The 21,297-nt window shown below is 39.9% G+C and overlaps 1 protein-coding gene across 7 annotated transcripts; it reads right to left on the reverse strand.

Annotated features, from left to right (window-relative positions):
* Positions 1-574: 574 nt before the first annotated feature.
* On the reverse strand, positions 575-19,723 carry ubtfl (upstream binding transcription factor, like). 7 transcript variants are annotated; one of them, XM_062993872.1, is made up of 20 exons: positions 19,096-19,723; positions 15,481-15,601; positions 14,986-15,167; positions 13,992-14,075; positions 13,731-13,886; positions 13,563-13,627; positions 12,090-12,210; positions 11,889-11,999; positions 11,135-11,262; positions 9,427-9,568; positions 9,291-9,332; positions 9,085-9,192; positions 8,828-8,983; positions 5,296-5,424; positions 4,874-4,959; positions 3,846-4,035; positions 3,686-3,733; positions 2,374-2,439; positions 2,037-2,147; positions 575-1,187 (listed from the first exon to the last, which is right to left on the reverse strand). In XM_062993872.1, the coding sequence occupies exons 2-20, from the start codon at positions 15,536-15,538 to the stop codon at positions 1,116-1,118; spliced, it is 2,055 nt and encodes a 684-aa protein (XP_062849942.1). In that variant the 5' UTR covers positions 15,539-15,601; positions 19,096-19,723; the 3' UTR covers positions 575-1,115. The 7 variants fall into 7 exon arrangements, with proteins under 7 accessions (XP_062849942.1, XP_062849943.1, XP_062849940.1 ...); XM_062993873.1 differs by having other exon boundaries at positions 2,037-2,144; positions 19,096-19,722; XM_062993870.1 differs by having other exon boundaries at positions 2,037-2,144; positions 2,308-2,439; positions 19,096-19,719.
* Between the last annotated feature and the right edge of the window lie 1,574 nt (positions 19,724-21,297).

A 21,297-nucleotide genomic window follows, 5' to 3' on the forward strand; every position in this document is an offset into this window, starting at 1 on the left:
TATAGAAAGGGAATTTCAGCTTTCCAGCTTTGCAGCAACAGTTTAGGGAAGGCCCTTTCCAGTTCCAGCAAGAAATTAAGAAAAGCAAGAAACTCCAGTGACCTGCACAGAGCCCTGACCTTTGGACTAGTATTCAGAAGATTGCTGGTTCCAGCACTGTTGGGCCATTGAACAAGGCCGTTAACTCTTAATTGCTTAGACAATATACTGTCACAGTACTGTAAGTCACTTTGGATAAAAGCATCTGTTAAATGCCAAAAACAGAAACGTAAGTCCATCATGATAAACAAACTTACCCCTCAAACTTTAACAGACAAGGCTCACATGACAACCAGGTTATACAGTTGTGGGTGTGGTGCAAATGTTCATGAGAACATAGAGGTGGTTTGGTTTGTTAGGGGTGGTACTTGGTGTAAAATAAAACAACTGACCCTATTGTAAGCATAGTTAAATGAGGGAGGGAGGGATGGATAGATAATACCAAGGAAAATTAAGACTAGAGTTTAGCAAGTTTTTGTCTGGTCATTGTCAAAACAGGTGAGATAAAGCAAATAAATATGACTCAAGTAGAGAATAAAAGAGAAAAAGTGCATTTATTGTGGCTGATCTGTCCAAAAAAAATGAACAAACATGACCAGAGTAGCTTAACACAGCGCTCTGAGCCTCAACAAATGGACCGAGGTGTACAAACATCCATCCCAGGCGGCTGGGCGTCTCGCACTCTGTTCAATCCATTCATCACCCAGGGTCAACCTCAGACCAACGATGACGCTCTCGAAAAACTTAAACTGCTTTTATCAAATGATTAAAAAAGGAACAGGCAACACCAATTTAATAACACACCTATATAAAGGCAATAAAAATGCTTCAATAAACACACACGTAACAGCTCGTTAATAACAGAGGTTGTCCGCTTGACTTTGAGTCTGTGACGTGGACATTTCGAGGGGAGAGCCGTCGCCCTTGCAGGTGCTCTCCCTTTCTTAGACGAGAGGGAAACACTGGCGCGTGCTGTGGCGCTCACAGTCGCCGGTCCCTCCCTCATTTTCTCGAGGGAGGTTGCTAAAGGGGTGTGTCCTGCACAGCCCCCAAACACCCTTTAAGGGTCGGATGCATTAGTCCGAATCGTATTCGCTGCTATCGTCTGTTGAGCCACTTGAACCCTCAGACTGGTCGTCGTCATCGTTCTGTAAAACAAACAGGAAAGCACTTAGAATGATGGATGTACTGACTCCTCAGAGCACTTCTACAGACAGGGTGAGCACAGGTACGTTTATATAAACATAAATGCATTACATACTGTACTTATATTCAAATATTTAACCCCACCCTACCTCTTCTTTCCCCATTGTCACAATTTGGATATATCCAATTCTCCTGTACTCTGCAGGTTGGCACACAGACCATCCAAAATGTGTGAGGCTGCCAGTCTTCACCAAATTTGAAAGAGAGCCTTAGGGCGCATTCACATGAGAAGCGACACAACCGCTTTTGCGTCGGCTGTGCTGTTGTTTCCTATGGATTGTGGCGGTGCTACTTAGCTTGCCGCCACGCTTCTCTAAGCTTTTTGGGCTCATGGCTCAATGTTCGCCTGATTGCCGCTGACCTTTTCAAAGTGCCTCCAATGAGACAAACTGTTCGTTATGATGCTGTAAAAGTGTCTCAGACCGTACAAACAACACTTATTCGAACGAGCGAGGAATTTCATTAGTGGAGAGAACTTATGAGCACAATTTCTCAGATCCCCGAGCTGTAACACAAGTTTAAAAGTGAAACAGTGAGGACAATCCAGATAAACACATACACGTGGAGCTTTCAGAGGTATTCCTCACAAATGCAGGTTCATCTCATATTCGCACTTTGATGACGTCACTCAAGCCGAGCGCTGAACAAAGCGAGGCGCAAACAGCTTCTCATGTGAATGTGCCCTTAGCATATACTAAGGATTGCTCTCTCAGACACAGCCAACTGTGTGTTGAGTGCCCAACTTGGCTGGTGACAATGCTGGGACTCTGCACTGAGGTCTGCACATTTACCTCATCCTCGTCGTCGTCACTATCCGAGGAACCGGAGGACTCGTCGTCTTCCTCCTCGGAATCTGTCGAGTCTGACTTTTCTTCCTCCTCCTCTGACTCTGAGGTGTCCTGCTAGAGATCACAGAGTCTTCTAATTCTCTCACACTGCATCTATTTACTGTACTGCACACGAGCTATTTTATAACATTGATTTATCATATCGCTGAGGCCCGAGTGGCCCTTTGGTTTTTTGACTGTTTTGGGCAAGGGGCCCAGAGAGAGCGAGCGTTACCTTGACCCGGTACGCCATGGAACGTTTGCCCCCCCCGGCCCCCAGCGCGGCAGCTCGGTCACCTACCGCCTTGCCCTTGGTGACGCGCACTTTGGCCCCGGGACCTCCTGTCTTTGACGTGCTTCGCCGTTTCTGTTGAGACACAGACAGGGTAGAGAAGAGGGGTAGGGAAGAGGGAAGGGCAAGAGGAGAACAAAACAAACAAACAAACAAAAGAAAAACACAAGAAACAACAGTTCAAGCTTAAAGCCAACAATTAGTAGCCACAGAGTAGCCCACAGAACAGTACCGCCTGTCAGGTTAGTTTGATCTACACAGTGTACGTGATCAGGGTGTCTGCTGGCATCCATACGACTTCAGTACTTTTGAAACGTTCCTAAATGTATTAAACGTACCTAAAGATATTTTATGTTCCATTTTCAGTGTTGTCACTGGCCAATTTTAAATATAAACAAAACACACCAATACACACAACCATCACATGCATGCAAGTCACACATGCCATGGTCACTGAGCCCGACGCAAACGGTCACTTTGCTCAGCGCTCGGCTTGAGCGGTGCAGTAAAACGTCGTGAAAATGCGAATATGAGACGAATCTGCATTTGTGTGGAATAATCATCAAATCCACTCTGAAATCATCCACGTGTATCTGTGTTTATCTGGATTTTCCTCACTGTTTCACTTTTAAACTTGTGTTACAGCTCGGGGTTCTGAGAAATTGTGAGAATCAGCTAAAACGCTTATCATTAAAAAAAAAAGCTTAATGTGACAATGTAATAAAAGAACGACATAGGAGCACTAAACCTCTCTTAATTATTACTGCTCATAAGTGTCTCCACTAATGAAATTCCTGGCTTGTTGTTTTAGTACTATAAGTCACGTAATCTCTGTTCACGTTAAGTGGTGTTCATGCTGCCTGAGTCACTTTTGAGTCAGATCAAACAGTTAGTCTCATTGAAGGCGCTTTGAAAAGGTCAGCGGCAAACTGGGTCTATATAAAATATATTAGCATTATTTTAAATTCTATGACTATTATTCATGTCGGAAAAAAAGACAATTTTGCCTTTTTAACTAGCAGTGATTAAAAAAAAAAGGGCCATGAACTAAAATGAGAAAAAAAAAGAAAACCAACAGACACTGTGATGATTTAGGAATTAGGAAAAATTATCAAAGTGCCAAAACAGCCTCAACTTAGTATTATTTGACTAAGTAAACAGCAGAATAATTTCTTGCCATGCAGAGCAGAGTACATGCACATTTTTAAAGATTACATTTAGTTCTTAGATTATATTCAGTTCTATACACATTATTTTATTATGATGTTAATTAGCAAGATTATATAGGGCTAAAAGACAAGCTGAAGGAACTCATACTTACTGCAGCAGTAAACTCTTTATAAACCGCTCGTTCCTGAGGAGATAGAGACTGAGAGAGAAGAAAAGAAGAAGAGAATAATGACATTCGCAGTTCAAGACTCGGGAACTAAAATGCACTCGCTGAAGAAGAGATCGAGACGTTAGGAAAACTGGATGCGAACCTTCACCCAGGCTTCTAGCTCGGCTTTGTACTCCAGCTGCTGCTCCTCTACCTGCTTCTTGTACTTGTCCTTCTGACTCTGGCTGAGCTTGTGCCAGCGCTTACCGATCTCCACCATGCGCTCCTTCAGGCTGAAGTGATTCAGCTCGCCGTTGGTCAGCAGCTCCTGCGAGAACATCTGATAGCCGCTCCTGCAGCCGGAACAGAAGAAATTGCGACATGAGGGACTTTGAGAGAGCACAAAGTTTAGTGTAAAGAAGCTCCAAATAACTCAGCCTCACTGAACAGGTTTGGAATGAACCGGAACATCAACTGAGGCCTTTTTGACCAACATCAGTGCCCAGCCATACAAAACCTTTTTTCTCCAATTCCCCCCCCCCCCCAATTTCCCCCTCTAATCTAGTCGTATCCAATTACCTTGATTGCATTACGCATCACCTCTACCAAATCAACCCTCCACTGCTGACTGAGGAGCTTCTCAACTGTCACACGCCCCGTCCAACATGTTAGCAGTACCGACTGCCTCTTTTCACCTACACGAGGCAAGTTCATATGCAGACCAGCCTTGTGCATGGAGAGCCACACCCTGATCAGCATTATTCCCCAACTCGCCATCAATCAGCCAGCAGAGGTTGTAATTGTCCGGCTTTCCCACCCTGTGAACAACAGCCAATTTTGGGACAATTTTGTGTCTCCAATTCATCTCACTTGCACGTCTTTGAACTGTGGGAGGAAACTGGAACTCCCGGAGGAAACCCACACAGACACGGGGAGAACGTGCAAACTCCACACAGAAAGGACCCGGACTGTGGCACCTGGGAATCGAACCCAGGACCTTATTGCTGTGAGGCGACAGTGCTACCCCACCCAGCCATACAAATGCTTTTTCTTTTTTTGAAAAGGCACAAATTCCGACAGACATACTTCAAAGTCTTGTGAGAAGCCTCCTCAGAAGAGTGTTTATACAGATTCCACCCTATTTTAATTTCATTTATTCAGGATAGAACAAAATATATATTTTTTACATACACTGGAGGTTTCTTGGGTTCTCCGTCAAACTTGGGTTTCCTCCGACCCTGTACGGTGGGCACCGTTCTCATCTCGACCAGCTCCCTCTACAACACAAACGCACACAGAACTTCAGCTTCCTTCATTCTCTTTCAAAATAACTCAGCAGCAAAACGAAGCAGAACACAAACACAGAACACACGTCAAAGCTGTGCACATGATCAACCTAACACAACGTGGAAAAACAATTCTAGTAACGTAGAATTCAGTGAATTAAGTACAACACTGGAATAAAGAAACTCGTAGAATGGAGACAGCAGCAGGCACTGCTTCACTTCTCCCCTGCTTTACTCTGCGGAAGAGGAAGGTTAAGCGACGACCAACATTTTGACATTTCTTCAGCAGGGATGAGAAGACAGTGGTCAAAACGTTTGGTCACTGACCACGGTCCGGTACTGAACCTCGTATCGCTTCTGGTCCTCGGCAGCCTTTTTAATCCATGGGATCTTCTCCTTTTTCTCCATGGCTTTCCAGGTAGCCTCCATGGCGCTCTGTGCTTTTTTCCGATCATTCTGCAGAGAAAATAGGCAATATTCAGTTGTACAGCAAAATCTCTTTGGATTTCTGAGCTGGCTAATGTAAAGACTTTTTTTGGCTGCTCCTGTATTTAAGGGTCACAGCAGCAGATCACTTTGGTCTGCATACCAGATTTCATGCAACCCTTTTAATTTTTATTTCGGCTGGAGGCCATCCGCCTTTATGAGACATGGTCAATTACTTCTTAAGCGTCTTTGAGTATCTTGAAAAGCGCTATATAAATAAATGTATTATTACTTCTGGGTAGACACCCGACATGAACAACAAAAGCTTGGTTTAAATTGGTCCTGACTTCAACTGAGGCTTTCTTGGCCGACATGAGTACACAACTTCCAACAGGCATACTTCAAGGTGAGCGTCTGTAGTTATAGCGGAAAAGATCACACTATTTTAATTCCATCTGGTATTTAAATGAGATGTCTAGCAAGCTCATAGTCTGGTGTTCAAATACTTTGGCCATATAGTGTACATTACAAGAGGAAATAACCTGGTGTATATTGTCAATGTCAATGTTGTTTTAACAATCGTGTTTGAAATCAATGTGGTCCAATGAAGGTCTGTGACAAATGATCTCTAAACATGTGTTTTAATACTTAGCAGCGTTAGGGCTGCACGATATTTCGTTTCAGCATCGTCATCGCGATGTGTGCATGCGCGATAGTCACATCGCAGGACGTGCGATGTTTCTTAATGCAAATTATATCAAATACGTCATGCTACAACTTTTTTTGCTGCTTGACACAAAACGAAAATTCACACCGTTCTCATTTTCAATGACGGCTCACACGCCTTGTGTACCGAGCAGCAGCCAGTCAGAGGACTCAAAGGATCCGGGTTCATTGAGATTTCGGACTCGTGATTCCTGATTCAGTCCAAAGATTCGAATCATTAACCCGGTTGATTCAGGAACCGCCCAGCTCTAGTATTGAACAGTCTTATCTGCAGCATTTCTCTCCCATTGATAAAAATACGGAACAAAGCGCGTCCTGTATCAGTTCAATACGGAACGCGACATTTAGTTTTCAAATACGGAACGATTCCGTATTTTACGGGACGGTTGGCAACCCTAGCGCTAACATGTCAATATAACATCTCGATTCGTGTACAGAAAACAGTTACATTTGCTGACAAGCCCAAACTTGCTAATAAAAACACTCGTTAAAAATCAGTAATTATTTATTTACGTTTGAAAATAACTTTGTCCGCTCCGTCAGCCATGTTTATTTTTCTGTGAGAGAAGAGATATTGAAGCTTTCTTAGTTTAATGCTCAGTTTCAACCAAGTACAAAGATGTAGCTGGTCATAATCTCTTGTAACTAGGGTTGCCAACCGTCCCGTAAAATACGGAATCGTTCCGTATTTGGAAACTAAATGTGGTGTTCCGTATTGAACTGATACAGGACGCGCTTTGTTCCGTATTTTTATCAATGGGAGAGAAATGCTGCAGATTAGACTGTTCAATACTAGAGCTGGGGCGGTTCCTGAATCACCCGGGTTAATGATTCGAATCTTTGTACTGAATCAGGAATCACGAGTCCGAAATCTTAATTAACCCGGATCCTACGAGTCCTCTGACTGGCTGCTGCTCAGTATACAAGGCGAGTGAGCCGACTCACCGGAAACACCTCTGACTCTGATCATTTGGCTGAACCGGCTTCACTCCAGTCTATGAATCTAAGTAATAAGTTAAATATTCCAATAAACAGCGATTACACACACTGGTATTCGTTATGTGGCTGATTTTATGCACATGCTATTATTATTATTATTATTATTATTATTATTATTAATCAGTAGTAGTGGTATAGATTAGTAATGCAGCATATTTTCTTGTAAGCAAAAGAACATAATATAGTTATATTATTATTAAAATGCAAATGCTTACAGGCTACTTTAGTACTGTACCACTTAAGGAGTATCATAGCCACCATGGTAATTTTAAACCCTTGACCCATTAATATACCCATCTGATTGGTAGGTGAGTCCACCCCCCTCTCCCACATGGTCAAGTATTCACTTAAAAAAAAGTGTCAACTTGTCACTGACAGGAGGTGCCAAGAGAATTAAGAGAGAAGGATTTATTTACAGAAGATGAATGCATGGAAGACAAGTGATATTTGGATGCATTTTAATGCAATAAATCAATCGCAATCAGAATGTCAGTACAAGTGACTCAACTGACTCAAGTGACCCAAGTGAACCGGATCACATTACTGAGTGACTCAGAATAACCCAAGTCCATAAAATGAACTGAATTTACCACCACTATAAATATTTTGCTGTTTGAGTAGCGCAGTGGACAGCGCTCACGTTCTTCTGCTCTAGGTTCGAATCCGGCTTAGGGCAAAACTAAAGTAACACAAGCAGGGCCGGCGCTATGGGGGCGCTGGGGTAGGCATTTCCCCAACCCTCCCCCAATTTTCTTACTGCCCCCCTAAGCAACGCAGTCCAGAACCGGGCTGCATGTCGGTGTGAAGATGGATTATGTAAAAATGTTGTTTTCACTATTGAGAAAAAATGTTACATGATGTTGTTTATGCATGTTCTTTTACCTAAAATATGGTTCTGATTTATCATTAAAGAATGAAAATTCTTTAAATCCCTTAAATTAAACATTTTGATAATGTTTCTATGATGGTGTAAGACCCGTTATATTGTTTACAGGTGCTCGCTCGCTCGCTCAGGTAAACAGGGTGTTCCTTATTTCCAGTTCTGAAAGTTGGCAACCCTACTTGTAACCCTTGTAGGCACCACGCTTTTTCACAGATGAGCCCCTTATTTAGAGTAAGATACATGCATTATTAATATTACTAATAATGTGGTGAAAATTCCTGCATTTTTTTAATATCGCAATATATATCGCAGGGGAAAAAAATCGCAATGTCAGTTTTTTCCAATATCGTGCAGCCCTAAGCAGTGTAGGGTTTATATAGCAGAAGAGATATAAAAAGAGTAAGGTGCAAAAATACAGTACTGTGCAAATTGCAATACTGTGATGCAATAAGATACAAGTAATACAGTCACTGAGTAGTTGTATGTATTGAAGTTGTCAGAGTCCAGGGAACAAGACAGTATTGGTTGTGTGTGCGCGCGAGTGTGTGTATGTGTGTCTGAGTTTTTTGTGTATATTAGTGTATGTATGTGCAAGTGTGTGTGAGTTTATGCATGTGTGTGTTTGTGAGTGTGCGTATGTGCATGTTAGTTTGAGTGTGTATGTTCATATGAGTGTGTTTAGATATGTAAGTAATTCTGTGTCACAGTGTGTGTGTGTGTATGTATGTGTGTATTTAAGTATGTAAGTGTATATGTATGTGTGTGTGTGAGCCTGAGTGTCAGTTTTGTATTCCGAATTAAATTCTGGAGGCTAGTTTAGCTCACCCTGTATTTGGCCAGGTAGTCTCCTATCACGCTCTGCTGCCACATCTCCTCAGCAGTTTTGGGAGTCTCCGGGAGCTGTGCCTTCTTCTTTCCATCCCTCTTATCTTTTGTCTGGCCATGCGCCCACTGGTCTACCACTGGGTCACGGCTGCGGTCCTACAGCCCAAAAATCAGCATTTCGATGGTTTTAAGAAGCCACATTAGCAGTAACTGACTGTATGAGTGCTCAGGTTTAATGGATTTAAGTTGATACCCACCTTGCTTACAGGGGATTTAGCACCAAAAGCACTGCAGAGCATACTGAGCTTGGTGCCTCCCAGCTTCTCCTCGGTCAGTACTCGATCCCGTTCCTCATCTGGCAGGGTCTGTGGGGAAATTTAGGAAAAATTAGTTCGGTTAGAGGAACAAGAACAAAGCACGCCTTAAAACCTTAATTTAATTTGAAAAATATGAGGATTCTCACCTCCAGGAATCTCTGAAGATCAACCTCATACTGCTTCTTTTTCTGACAAGGTAAAAGTTTACATTTTGTAAGATTCTGCATGTAAACACAGTATGTGTATAAACTTTCCGCTCGTGGCTTGTGTGTTTTAGGTTACCTGTTCACATCGTTTCTGGAACATGTCCTTTTCCTTCTGGGTCATAATTTTCCACTGCTTGCTGCACAGCACCATCCTCTCTGTACTCGGCACATCCTTCATGTTCACCATCAGCTCAGCGCAGTATAGAGAATAGCCGTTCCTGCAAATAAAACCGTGCTTACTGTGTCTGCAGGTAAATTAATCACTGGTGGAACATCATCTAGGTATTTTTGCTAGGTGCTGACAAGCCTCTGATGCCTCTCTTGTGGAATCTTCACCCATTCTGCTCATGTAGAAGCTTCCGGCTCATTGAGGTTTGATGTCTTGTGTGTTGCAACCAAAGATTCTCTATAAATAAGACCCTACCAAATTAACAGCCACAAAAATTGCACCACGGACCGTGAAATGAGGAGATAATTTTTGTATTTTAGACAGAACATGAAGCCTTGCATCATCGCTGAATGTTCTAGGTTTATCTGACCCGGTATGAAGTCCAAGCAAACGGCGACGGAAGGTCAGACTCTGTCTGTTACCGCTGCAAAAGGGGAATGAATGTGAGTCGCATGGAGCTTAGCGTGGCTCTCCGTACGCAATACAGCTCTCTATGGGTGATAAAAAGGGATGTGGTGATTCGTGTGGTTGCTCTACTTGATTAGATTTGGGGTTGTCAAAGTGAATTCACAATCGGGAACTGGAGATGACTCGATTGGGAGCTAAAGGAAATCCATAAACATGTTCTAGGTTTACATGTTTTAGGTTTACAGGTTCTATGTTTACAGGTTCTATGTTGGCATGTTCTAGGTTTACAGGTTTTAGGTTTACATGTTTTAGGTTTACATGTTTTAGGTTTACAGGTTCTATGTTTACAGGTTCTATGTTTACATGTTCTATGTTTACAGGTTCTAGGTTTACATGTTTTAGGTTTACAGGTTCTATGTTTACAGGTTCTATGTTGGCATGTTCTAGGTTTACAGGTTTTAGGTTTACATGTTTTAGGTTTACATGTTTTAGGTTTACAGGTTCTAGGTTTGCATGTTCTAGGTTTACAGGTTCTAGGTTTGCATGTTCTAGGTTTACAGGTTCTAGGTTTACATGTTCTATGTTTACATGTTTTAGGTTTACAGGTTCTAGGTTTACATGTTTTATGTTTACAGGTTCTAGATTTACATGTTCTAGGTTTACAGGTTCTAGGTTTACATGTTCTAGGTTTACAGGTTCTAGGTTTACATGTTTTATGTTTACAGGTTCTAGGTTTACAGGTTCTAGGTTTACATGTTTTAGGTTTACAGGTTTTAGGTTTACAGGTTCTAGGTTTACATGTTTTAGGTTTACATGTTTTATGTTTACAGGTTCTAGGTTTACATGTTTTAGGTTTACAGGTTTTATGTTTACAGGTTTTAGGTTTACAGGTTCTAGGTTTACATGTTTTAGGTTTACATGTTTTATGTTTACAGGTTCTAGGTTTACATGTTTTAGGTTTACAGGTTTTATGTTTACAGGTTCTAGGTTTACAGGTTCTAGGTTTACATGTTTTAGGTTTACATGTTTTAGGTTTACAGGTTCTAGGTTTACAGGTTCTAGGTTTACAGGTTCTAGGTTGACATGTTTTAGGTTTACAGGTTCTAGGTTTACAGGTTTACATTCCACTATTAAGGTCATGCATTATGTGAATGCAGCTGAAGAGATTTCACAAAAACACACTTCTAAGCTACCAGGTAACACTTACGGTGGTGGCTTAGTCGGCCGCCCGTCAAACTTGTCCTTGAGCTGTCGTTCGGCTTTGGTTAAGACGGACTTGATGTGCTCATCTGAGTTTGAATCCGGGTGCGCTTCATGGTACGCTCTCATACTGCCCTGTCAGGGAGACACAGCAATGTTTTTGTTAAGTCTTGAATGTTGAATGCATTTTCTTTTATCTTTTCTGATGCTCAGTAATGCAAATAAATTGGAACAAAAAGCTCTTTACATCTCACTAAAATGACCAGGATCAACAATCAATCATGAATAAAGGATCTGGAAACACGCCATGTTCTCCTGCCGTTCCATAAAAGCTGAGAGCTGTGATTTGTGTATTTGAAAGATTATTTGTATTGATCCAGAGATGGTTTGTTAAGTAAACAAGTAGTGTCGTTTTTTTGTTGTATGAACGTGCTAGCACATCACTGCAAACACAACTGCTCATGTATAAGGGAGGGTAGGTCGGACGGGGTCTGTTCCCGCTGCAAAAGGAGAATGTGGGGGAGACACATAGAGCTTAGTGTGGCTCTCCGTAGGCAATACAGCTCTCTACAAGTGATAAGAAGCAGCCACAGATTGGACACGTTTCGAAGGGGGGGTGATTCAGTTTTTTTTTATTACATGAGGGTTGTCCAAGCAACAGCAAATTCACAATCAAGAACTGAAAATGACTCAAGCAAGAGCTAAAGGAACAAGGAATCCATTAAAAAAAATAAACAAAAATATAAGAATGGGGAATCAACCTCATAGTTTTTCTGGAGCTCCAGGGCTTTGCTGATCCATTTCAGTCGCTTCTTATCTGAAAGCTGAGACCACTGACGGCGTAAAGCTTCTTTCAGTTCCTTCTGACTTACCTACAGATTTAAAACTTACATTTAGAATGCAGAGGTGAAGGATGTTTACATAATTCATTAATGCTTCAGGGTTCTAGCAAACGCACTCACTTCTGGGTGGAGCTTCATGAAGGCCTTCTTTTCATGGTTGTACCAAAGCTGCTGAGGGGTCTTGGGTTTCTCTGGAAGGTCTGATTTCTTGCGCTCTTCTATAAGTTCAGGGTGATCCTCTCTATTAAGAACAACAGAGAAGACTTACACTTGTTTTTAACAAATATACTCAATATAGACAAAAGTATTGGGACACCCATCATAATCAGTACCTGAAAGCTTTACTTGAGTACAAGTCCAAAGTCATCACTTAGAATATTACTTGAGTAAAAATCTTAAAGAATCTGATGTTTAATGTACTTAAGTATTGAAAGTAGAAGTAGAAGTAAATGCTGTTAACAAAAAACGCAAGCAGTCAGAACTGAGAAAAATATGAAGCTTGTTCTTTTAAGCCTGTAAACCACCTTAACAATAAAGCCTACCCTACACAAGGTCAAGGAAAAACAAGGTCCTCACAACATAAAAAATTACAGAACTAAATACATGTTCTTCCTTTCCTCTTCCACACCCATTCTTATTAGGTGTATAAAATCAATTATGTCAAATAAATTGTGAAATTTATTTGTCAAATAAAGTGTCCAAATATGTGGCAACAATTTGGGAAAGGTCATTTCCATTCCCTCCAGTATGACCGTATGACCCCTGTGCACAAGGTCAATAAAGACATGGCTTGTTTTGGTGTGGAGAAACTATACATTCCTAACCTTTACCCTGTTAAAAACCACTGGATGATTTGGAATGATTATTTCGAGCAAGCCCGTCTTGTTCAACAGGCGCCTGGCCTCACAAGTTTATTTTGACTGAAAGGCATACATTTTGGAAACCCTTCCCAAAGAAATAAAGGCTGTCATTGACTTAAAAAGAGACGGTGGTGGTGCCACTATATTAATGCCTGAGGTTTTGGAATGTGGTGTCCAATAAGCTCATTGTAAGGTGCCCAGATACTTTTGGCCATATAGTATTTTAGCCTAATCTAACAAGAAAAGGCCAATGTAGTCTTAAAACAAATAAATATTTACATAATTTAAAGGTATTTACTTCATTAATATGTTTATTAATAATATGTTACTATCTCTGAATCCTTTTCTGATAGATGTTATAAGGCTGCTTGGTTCACCCAGTTATGGGCGCTTGGGTGGCACAGCTGTTTTCCATGATAGCACATCACTGCAGAGTGCTGGAACTTGTAGTGTGGAATCTCAGCAGAGCCACTGACCTGGCCTGGTCGTGTCTGAGGGAGGGAAAGTCGGACCAGGTCTGTTCCCAATACCGCTGCGATATGCGATCTTTGTGACTGGTCCGGGTGTCTGCGTGAGTGGCGCATCCCATGAGGTGAAGGACATGCGTAGGAGGGGGGAGTTTGGTGATTCGGCTCTCCTTTATCAGATCGGGGGTTGTGATTCACAATCGGGAAATGGAGATGACTCAGAAAGAGAGTGATAATGTTACATTTAAGATAGAGTGGGTGCTTACTTGAAGCGGGCCATATTCTTCTCAAAAGCCTCCTTCTCCCTCTGGAATTCCTGAATGTATTTGAGCTGATAATACCACAAAAGTACCACTATTATTAATATCATATCATTATTATTTAATTATTATTAACAAAGACGTATTGAAATCCGGTCCCTTCACTGTCCTCACCTTCTTCTTCTCTGGAAGCTCTTTGTATTTTTTGGAGAGGATCTTTGTGAGATCTAGGTTGCTCATCTCTGGGTGAATTTTTGCATACTTGGCTCTCTTCTCCATAAAGAAACGAAAGTAAGGTGTGAGGGGCTTCTTCGGGAAGTCCGGATGTGTCTGTGGGGGGGTGGGGGGGTGGGAACAAAGATTTGCCTGAGTTTAGAGCACTGCATTTGGAAGTTCTGCTGCAAATGCAAAAACTAAAAAAAGTGGGCGTCTTACCTTCAGTTTCTTTCCTTTGTAAGGGTTCTTTACAAATTCTATTGCATCGACGATAAGCTCCGTCATCGTCCTGTATTTCCGCACCTGAGAGGAAAAAAACCACAGTTACAACTTATCTAGGAATGATTTAAATTAGCACTGAGTTTTTCTGCTGATAAAGGTTAAGCCTTTAAGGTACATCCTAAATACTCACAGTAACAACCAGCTGATTACACATTAAAACCCATTTGCATGCCAAATATACACTATATACACAAAACTATTGGGATGTTTCTTAGGTTGCTAAGGGCTCTATATACACTTACACTCACTCACTCACTTTCTTTCTTTCATTCTTATGGGGGGGGGGTGCTGGAGCCTATCCCAGCTTTTCAATGGGTGCAAAGCACACAATAACACCCTGGACGGGGCGCCAGTCCCCATCGCAGGGCAGACACACATACACACATACACACACCCACTCACCTACAGGGCAATTCAGTGTCTCCAATGAACCTGACTGTATGTTTTTGGATTGTGGGAGGAAACCGGAGCTCCCGGAGGAAACCCACACAGACACGGGAAGAACATGAAATCTCCGCACAGAAAGGACCCGGACCGCCCCGCCTGGGGATCGAACCCAGGACCTTCTTGCTGTGAGGCGACAGTGCTACCTACCGAGCCACAGTGCTGCCCTGTACACTTACACTTTAAATTTTTCAGGTAAACATTATCTTATAAGCTACATTTTCCATACAGGGTTATACAATTACAGACTGTAGCCCATCTGTTTCTCTGTACACTTGGCCATCCCACTGTATCCCTATTTTTAATCTAAAAGGACTCCCATAGAACTCCAGATGATATTAAGGTGGAGGGTCAATACCTTTTTATAAATTGCTTATTACACTTGTTAGCAGTTGTGGCTGCAACACATGAATTCAATGTGTATATGCATTTTTTCTATCCTGCAACACACACTCGTGCACACTCATCAGTTGTTTACACAACTCACCTCTGTAGAAACCTTCTGCCATTTCTGTTTGCACATGACTCCGGTGTAGTTTCCAAAACCCACTTTGTCCCAGTCAAAATGAGACTCGGTGGTCTTGTATTTCAGCGTGTCTCCGTCTGGCAACATATTCCGGATTCTCTCCAGCAGAGTCAGACAATCCTCCTTACTCCATGAATTGACATCTAACAGAACCACACAAAATGTTTCATTTATCTTTAATCACAAGCAAGAGCTAAAATCTACTGAAAAGAAAGATCAAGGTTCGAATCTCAGCAGTGCGATCAGCCAGCCTGGCATCTACCTTGCTAAGAATTGGCGCACTGTCCAGACTGCAACCGGTATGTGAACTGACCAGGACAAAGATGTTGGTGAGAATGAAACATGCTTAGATGTGCAGCCCACACTTGTACTTGGTCACTCTTGCAGCTCAGCTATTTAAAAGCCCTGGCATAAAAATGCCAGCTGTCAGCCACATTGAGTTCACGGCATGCCTACCTGTCTCGAGCTGTATCCGCCCAGTCTGGGTGCCACTCACACTGTTACTGCCATTCATGACGACTCAGTCGAGGTGGCTCTGACCAAATATGCCAGAGTGGAGCTTCACAAAGCCTCAAACCTGTACGGCAATACAAGACAAAAAAAAAATATTATGGAACATGTGAAAAGACATATTTACTTTATTTAATCAAATTCTAATTCATCCAAATTATCCTCTAGATCACCCATGAAGGTTGGAGGTTCCTGATGATTCTGGTTCCTCTAAAGGTTTCTTCCTTGTAATATTTAGGTAGTTTTACCCCTAATTTGACTTGACTTTGAACATGTCTATATTGTATTAAAATCAGACTTTTAATTGGAATCAGCTGTACTTTTAACTCTTGATTATTTCATAATCAGCAAGGTTAACAAGAAAGGAAAATAACTAGAGTATATCAGTAATTATTAAAAATACAAATATTCTAATGCTTACAGTCTTACTTACATGGTCTAATTTTGTTCTTCTTCCAAGTAAAAATATTGGACCACACATTCCACAGATTAAACACAGACGTTTCATGTTTTCCACAGTTAATCATTCACAGTCCAGGCTAAAAATGATGTGAACTTTTGGACTGAAATCAGGTGTTTTAGTGACCAATAAGTGTAGATCGCAGAATTGACCTCTTATTTAAAAAGCCACACAAACACATACTGATCTAAACAAATTTTAGTCTGGCGCTCGGGTGGCACAGTGGTCTAACACGCTAGACCATCGCTTCTGAGACCTCGAGCTTTCGAGTATGAATCTCAGCTCTGTTATCAGTCGTCCAGGTGCTTATACAGACATGACTGGGGGAAGGGTGACAAACATCCTCCAAAAATCTTTAACCTGGTTAACATCTCTGTTCATGAGTGAACTACAAATCCTGAACAAAACTGTGTTAATAATGTAACAGCTCAGGAAAAAACATGTGGCACATCTTGAGATTACAACACATCAGTTGGATGTTTGGATGGACAGCATTTCTACAACAATCTTCTGTGGCGAGATATAAAAGAAAAGCTTTCTGCAGAAATGTACTATGCTATGTTTGGGGAAAAAAGACCACAATTTTATAAATAATAAAAAAAATCCAGCTTATTTCAAATTATGCCCAAAACATTCCCAGCAACAGTAAAATTTGAAGGTAATAGATACTTGTGTTGAAGATGAGAATTGAGAAAGCCTGTAATTGTGTATTTGGAAGTGTGGGTTTAGTTTTTATGGTTTGTGTACCATGTGACATCAACTAAAAAAAGGTAACAGAATGAAGTAAACATGTCTAAAATAGTTCTTATTAAAGAGGGGCTTTCTCAGAGTTATATCATTGCTACATTCAAAGCCCAATTTACCTGACTAGACAGTCTGTCATGGATTTTTCTCGCCAAGTCACTTGATTAAACTCAACACTAAAACTGTTATGCTGATTATATGATTTTTCATGAACATATGTGAAAGACAAATGCAAAACAGAATAATTTTCACTGCTGGTCCTTTACCGGCTACTACTGTATACCTGCATTCAGTATGATGAAAACGTTTGCGCCCCTCCAGATTTTTGAAATGAAATGGAGACCATGAGGAAACACAAAACACAGTTTTCAAATGATCATTATATATAAAAATTTCTTCCCCCAGGTGTGGGAGTTACGCACCTAAATCAGGACATAGGCTCAGACATTGAGCTTCTATTTTTATTCTTATTACATTTGATTTAGTATCAGTATAGCATGGTATGGAAGAATTATTAACACACAAATACAGTACGCGATTAATGTAACTAACAGAATGAATATTAATATTTCATGAAGCCATATTTGCTCAATGTGGACGGATATTACACAAACTCTTAGGGTTATGATGAAGGGCATGTACTCGTATACTCTTACACCTTTATTATATATAGTATAGTATATAGTATAATATAGTATACAGTCTGTAAACCAAACAACCAAACAGAGGCTGTTTTGTGTCAGTATGGACTGGAGTGACATGATAAACAACATGTTGTACATGTGGATCTGTGTGTAATGTTTTTTTTTTTACTCTTTTACAGAAATGATGTGAATATATTTACATCATCTTTCAGTACAACAGTAGAACTCTTCTTATAACTTTATAATAACTGCACTATATATAGTATATAATATAGTATATAATAATATACTCATTTTAATACACTAACCTGTTGCATCTCTGTTATTTGATTAACGTGCTTGTAAATTGCATTCTGTATGTTGAACTGGTTTTACACATAGTGTTTATTTTTTTTACTGCCAAGTTTACTACATTAAGCTGTTTTTCATGTAATAAATGTATTTACATTTTAATTAATATACTAGCACATGTGCCTGTGTGTCTGTTTATTTATAATGTAAAATGTTGAGTGAAACTCAAGAACATTTCAGAATATAAATAAGATTTATTTATACAATATCAGACCAAAAGTGTAAACAAAAAAGTGTAAGAAATAAATATAAAATTACATATAGTCTAAGTCATAAGTCTGAGGCAGTCGGAGCAATAACATAGCACTACGTTGCTAAGCTAAGCAGTTTGCTAACTTAGCTGTTACTCGTTAGCATGACAGATTTACAGCTGCCTGACACAAGTTACCAGTTTATAAACTATTAACTAATTATTCATCAAAAGCGCGGTTTAATTAAACTAGTTTATATTATTTGCGTTAGCAGGACAAATAAAATGGCGAGGAATTCTCATAGTTGGGGTTTGTTGGGAAGGGTTCGGACTGGGCAGATCTCTCCGTGCGGTGGCTCCGCTTTCCACGGTTTCGCTTTTTTCCTCATCGCCGAGCGCACAAGGTCAACCGAGCTAACCAGAAAACCCAGCTTTAAAACTCATAATAAACTACTGAACATTGAACAAACTATTGCTCTAATTTATCGCGCTTTGCTTTTGGAATAATTTTACTTATTATTGAGTCATAAAACACAAATATTAAACTTAAATTGAGTAGTAAAACACTAGTTTTAGCATGTTAAGTGCTAACGGTCAGTAGACGCGCTTTAATAGCTGTACTTAATCGGCCTAGCTGCATAAACTTGGTTACGAAGTTACCGACCGTTGCGTGAAATGGAGCCCAATAATGGCGCCCTTATTCCGGGAGGAGTCAGTACACAGCTTCCGCTGGCACCAACGCCTCGGCTAGAAGCAGCGAGCACAAACAAAACCTCACTCCATATACTGTATTAAAATATTAAACTATTCCACCGTTTATCCACATTAATCCACACTAATTTTACACCATTCCAGTATCAACGCGTATCTATTTAAGTTAAAATGTCTATTTTTGGACGGGGAAAAGGGAAAATCGGATTAATCATTACAATATGAGTCGGATTAAAACCATATGCGGAGCAGCAATGTTTTCGAAATAATATTATACGTCAGATTTGAACCAAAAATAGTTTGCGTAATCGTCTTTTTAATATTTAGACGCGACCGGGTGGACTAGGCTTTCTTCGCCCTGAAGCACTCGTTGCAGAGCCGCCATGAATGCTACAAAGAGTCGGGGACGCGCGGTGTGAAAAAACGCACAAAACCAACCTAAAACTCGTTAACAAACTCACCCTTTCGCACCACTTCGTGACAGACGGTCTTGGCGATTAGTATAACACTCGACCTAAGCACATTTGGTGTAAATATCTGGTATAAACTGTGGTATTTTTCAGCCGTAAACCCCGGGGAGTCGAGTCGAAACGGATCCGACAAAAGGAGCGTCTGGTTCGGTATGAAACTCCGCCCAGCGCCGCAGGGGGAGGAACTCCGAGAGAAAACATACGAGAGCAAACGGGACTACACGTTTAGATTTACTTATCGAACCTGGATTTCTTCTGTCAATCCGAAATTAAAGGTTTAAATATTTGAGAGATTTTTATTCTATATGAAGCGGTCTAGCCTGTCATGTGCGCAGATATCCATCCAGACACCCGGTGCTTAACCAAACTACGATGCGATGCAGAACATGCACACAGGAACGGCGTTAACCCAGAAATACCCCAAAAACTAGAGTTTAATCCTTCTGACTAGAAATTTTGTCTAATAAAATATGCCGATAGACTCCGAAGCTTCACATTTTGCAGGTATTCGGTACACATTCGTCTCCAGCGACAAATACCGATTAGATCAAGGCGTCCCCAAACAACTGGCTGAGCTCAGACGATCCACTCGCCCTCAAAACAACCCTAAAATAGCATTAATAAATCCGCATCCATTCAAACTCCTCAGTTTAAATCGACATAACAGACTAAATGTTGTGGAAGTATGTTTTTATCGTATGTATTCATTGTGATATGAGTGAACGCTTCACCGGTAGAATCAGCCTCTTTACCCTGGACTGACCCACACAGCCCAGGAGGAGGAGACGAGCGTCGGAGCGTCACCGAACCTGTGGGATCTGCGCCACCGCCCCACTGCACAGCGACACCAACGGTGCCCACAGCGATGTATCCAGCTGTCTGATCCAACTACTCATTCATTCATTCATGCATACATTTATTCATTCATACATACATTTATTCATTCATACATTCATTTATTCATTCATGCATACATTTATTCATTCATGCATACATTTATTCATTCATACATACATTTATTCATTCGTACATACATTTATTCATTCATACATACATTTATTCATTCGTACATACATTTATTCATTCGTACATACATTTATTCATTCATACATACATTTATTCATTCGTACATACATTTATTCATTCATACATACATTTATTCATTCATACATACATTTATTCATTCATGCATTCATTCATTCATTCATGCATACATTTATTCATTCATACATACATTTATTCATTCATGCATACATTTATTCATTCATACATACATTTATTCATTCATGCATACATTTATTCATTCGTACATACATTTATTCATTCATACATACATTTATTCATTCATACATTCATTTATTCATTCATGCATACATTTATTCATTCGTACATACATTTATTCATTCGTACATACATTTATTCATTCGTACATACATTTATTCATTCGTACATACATTTATTCATTCGTACATACATTTATTCATTCATACATACATTTATTCATTCGTACATACATTTATTCATTCATACATACATTTATTCATTCATGCATACATTTATTCATTCATGCATACATTTATTCATTCGTACATACATTTATTCATTCGTACATACATTTATTCATTCATACATACATTTATTCATTCATACATACATTTATTCATTCGTACATACATTTATTCATTCATACATACATTTATTCATTCGTACATACATTTATTCATTCATACATACATTTATTCATTCGTACATACATTTATTCATTCGTACATACATTTATTCATTCATACATACATTTATTCATTCGTACATACATTTATTCATTCATGCATACATTTATTCATTCGTACATACATTTATTCATTCGTACATACATTTATTCATTCGTACATACATTTATTCATTCGTACATACATTTATTCATTCGTACATACATTTATTCATTCATACATACATTTATTCATTCATGCATACATTTATTCATTCATGCATACATTTATTCATTCATACATACATTTATTCATTCATACATACATTTATTCATTCATGCATACATTTATTCATTCATACATACATTTATTCATTCATGCATACATTTATTCATTAATACATACATTTATTCATTCGTACATACATTTATTCATTCATACATACATTTATTCATTAATACATACATTTATTCATTCGTACATA

Source organism: Trichomycterus rosablanca, chromosome 4 (assembly GCF_030014385.1).
Source record: "Trichomycterus rosablanca isolate fTriRos1 chromosome 4, fTriRos1.hap1, whole genome shotgun sequence".
NCBI classification, from domain to species: Eukaryota; Metazoa; Chordata; class Actinopteri; order Siluriformes; family Trichomycteridae; genus Trichomycterus; species Trichomycterus rosablanca.